The sequence below is a fragment of the Canis lupus genome, chromosome 8 (genome assembly GCF_011100685.1).
Source record: "Canis lupus familiaris isolate Mischka breed German Shepherd chromosome 8, alternate assembly UU_Cfam_GSD_1.0, whole genome shotgun sequence".
NCBI classification, from domain to species: Eukaryota; Metazoa; Chordata; class Mammalia; order Carnivora; family Canidae; genus Canis; species Canis lupus.
The window spans coordinates 399,004-402,418 of NC_049229.1; the positions used below are offsets into that span (position 1 = coordinate 399,004).

The following is a 3,415-nucleotide window of genomic DNA, read 5'->3' on the forward strand; positions in this document are numbered from 1 at the left end:
ATCTCTGCCCCCATCCCCTAATTCCTTCTTGGTAAATAATGTTAATCTTCCAATAGGAAGTGGAGTACATTATCATCAAGCACCTATTATTCAGCCTCCTTACTTACAAAGAAAGTTATGGGGACATCTTACACATTTGCAATTCCTTAAAGACACTTGCTTTCTATTAAAATACTTCTTTATACATAAATAGATAAAATCTGTGAAGAATTCACGGAAGCATCCATCACCTTAAAAAGTTAAAAATGTATCAAAATGTACATAACAATGGCAAATCTATATAATGTCTCCATTTGTGTCACCATCCTCCAAACCTAGAGCATATGCTGCCATAAAATGTATTACCTCCCAGCTAAGTTTGAAACCTTGCTTCAAAACATTGCTCAGTATTAATTCTCAGAAGACATGTTATAGGACCATGTGAGTCACTGTTAGGCAGATGGCTGAGGAATGCTAATTACAGACCCAAGCCTGGACTGTGCAGAGTGCCTCTCCAGAGAACGCTATCTTCCCCATAGGTATTCAGGGAAGGACACTATTTAAGTATAAAGACAGATCAACTTAAAAAGTATGGGCAAAATCATGCTTGATTTTATCTTACAACCCACAGTGTATCAGAACAAAATTTAATGAATTCATACATCTTTTCAAAAGATAAACCTGATACAGAAGTAGCAATAGTTACAAATCATAATCATCAGATGAAATAATTTCCATGAAGCTTGTCTCTCTGGAAGAGATGGGGACAAGGCAAGTGGTCAGGAAGGAAACAGTGTGCTTTTAACCTTGCAGGAAAATCAGTGCTCAGTTCCATGTTACTGCATAAACTCTCCACTTCAAATTACTGCCCAAATGCTTTACTGAAACTCTGCTTCTGGCCTTTGTTTTGGAATCTGTGATTTTTGTTGCCACCTCCTGATCGCTGTCCTCTGAAGCTTCGATTTCCCTCCCGCTGTCCTCTAAAGCCTCGACTGCCTTCGCGTTGTCCCCGGAAGCCTTGACTGCCTTCCTGCTGTCCACGGAAGTTTCGATATCTTTCCCGAGGTCCTTCCAGCTCTGGTTGCTCCGTGGCCACAGAGAGCTGCCAGCGACGCATATCATGCCATTTTTCCTGTATTTCTGTTACTGCTGCAGTAGGGACATCGAAGCAAACTCCCTGCTTTCCTTTGAGAAACACCATTCCTTTCACTTTGGAATCAATATCCTCTCCCAGCTGCTCTTTAAGTTCTTTCCAAGCATAACTAATGTTTGGCATTTCCATTGAGCATCGTAAGATCATGGTCACAAAGCCCGCATCTGAGTTGATCAGAGAGCGCTGGTCTACTGATGTGGCACCTGAAATATGGGCCAAGGCTGCTGCCAGGGCTTCCACGGCTCCTTTCTCCTCTATTAGTTTCTCCGCTGACTGCTTGAAATGACTAATGGCAGCGGGAGGCACAGAATCCAAAAGCCTGATGGCATCTTTGCTGGAAGCTTTTATGATCTTTGTTGCAGAAGGAACACCTATTCGTTTAAATTTAATTCCCGCATTTTGCTCCATTTGTGCTAACTGATACTCCTCCTTGTGCTGATAAAAGCAGATGCAAATCCCTGTCCTTCCAGCTCTGCCCCTCCTCCCAGAGCGATGAATATAGGACTCCACATCCTTTGGTGGAGAACTCTGTATCACCTGGTCAACCTCAGGGATGTCTAACCCACGAGCAGCAACATTAGTTGCAACCAAAACTCCCAAATCACCATTTCTAAAACCTTTCAGAGTGATTTCTCTCTGCTTCTGAGGAATATCTCCATGCAATGACTGGGCATCCTGCCTTATGGACATATTCTGTGACAACTCCTGGGCTTCTTTCTTGGTTTCGCAGAAGATGATGGTATGCCCGTGAAAACCACGAGTATACTCGGATCGCATCCCCAATAACTGCTGCCCTTTGAGTCCAGTGGCACTTGATAGCCAGGTGCTCCACGGTTATTGCCATTTTCTGGGTCTTTTTACCAATCAGGTCCACCTGTTCATATGTAGATTTCATGTATTTCTTAGCAACATCATATACCCAATGAGGGCAAGTTGCAGAAAAAAGCAATGTTTGGGGATTGTCTTCTGAATCTTTTTTGTATGCCACACTTAAAATCTCTTCCACTTGATCAGCAAACCCCATATCTAACATCTGGTCAACTTCATCCAGGACAACATGCTTAAGTTTGGTGAGATCTAGCTTGCCATTCTGAGGGTGGTCTTTGATACGACCTGGGGTCCCAACCAGGATATCAATCCCAATCCACATGCTTTCAATTTGACCTCCATAGGGAGTTCCACCATAAAAACAAGCCACCGCCAGCTTTCTTGTGATGTCACTGAAGTCTCTGCTTACTTGATTTGCCAACTCCTTCATGTGTGTAAGAACCAGTACCTGAGGGGCACGACCTCTTTTCCTGCCTTGCAGTTCTCCCTGGAGCTTCGCAATCAAAGGGATGGCAAAGGAGAATGTCTTCCCAGTTCCTGTCCGCGCCTGTGCAGTTAAGTCCTTTCCACTATAGACATGGTAAAATGTCTTTGCTTGTATAGGAAACAGGAAGGTCACCCCACGGGCTTTGAGAAGTTTAATAGTCTCTTCAGATATGGGAAAATTAGAGAAAGCTCCTTCTTTCTGTTCCACAGGCATTTCCTGCTCTAACTCACTGTTACTTTCTTCCCCTAGGGTTTCACTGGTGTTAGAGACAAGTCCAGAATGGGAATCCATTCTTCAGTTTGGGGCTTTTCTCTACAATTTCTTCATTCATTTCCTTTTCTTTCTTCATCTTCTTGGGCTTAGGAACACTTATCTCTTCTTCAGAAGGTTCTTCACTTTTTATTACTTTTTTTTTTGTTTTAGGAGAAACAACTTTCTTTTCAAAGGACTCCTTTGTTTTTTTCACACTTTGGTTTTTGGAGAAATTATGTCATCCTGAGATGGCCCCTCTTTCTTTTTTGCCTTTTTAGATTTAGGAGAATTCATGTCAACCTCATTAGACTCGGCTTTCTTTTTATCTTTTTTAGCTTTAAGGGAAGGAATTTCTTCTTTTACTTCTGTTGCCTCTTCAGTCTTAATAGATTTTGGTTTCTCCTTTCTACCTTTCTTCTCATTCTGCTTCCGTGGTGTCTCCACTTTTTCCATGGCGGTCTCGGAGTCCAAACCTGCGTCACTAAGGAGTTTCCCCGGCAGTGTTCACCTCAAGCAATTCTGGCCGACCGGTCAGGTCCACCGTGTAGAGAGGAAGACTCCACCAAAGATGTTTTAAGAATTCTTTCTTGGTTGTCGGCTCTGGGCTTCACCTATATTCCAAAACTCTCATCTTTCTGAGGTCATAGGGATTTGGATTTCAATATATGAATTCTGGAAAACACAATTAAACTTATAAATGTGCTCTCTCCCCAAAT

General features: G+C 42.5%; 1 protein-coding gene across 1 annotated transcript; it reads right to left on the reverse strand.

Moving 5' to 3' along the window:
• Positions 1 to 388: 388 nt before the first annotated feature.
• LOC100688456 (nucleolar RNA helicase 2-like) lies at positions 389 to 3,194 on the reverse strand. The gene is given in 4 exon segments (XM_038544014.1): positions 389 to 1,888; positions 1,890 to 2,730; positions 2,732 to 2,915; positions 2,918 to 3,194. Coding segments are annotated over 4 exon segments (2,307 nt in total). The 5' UTR covers positions 3,153 to 3,194; the 3' UTR covers positions 389 to 841.
• Between the last annotated feature and the right edge of the window lie 221 nt (positions 3,195 to 3,415).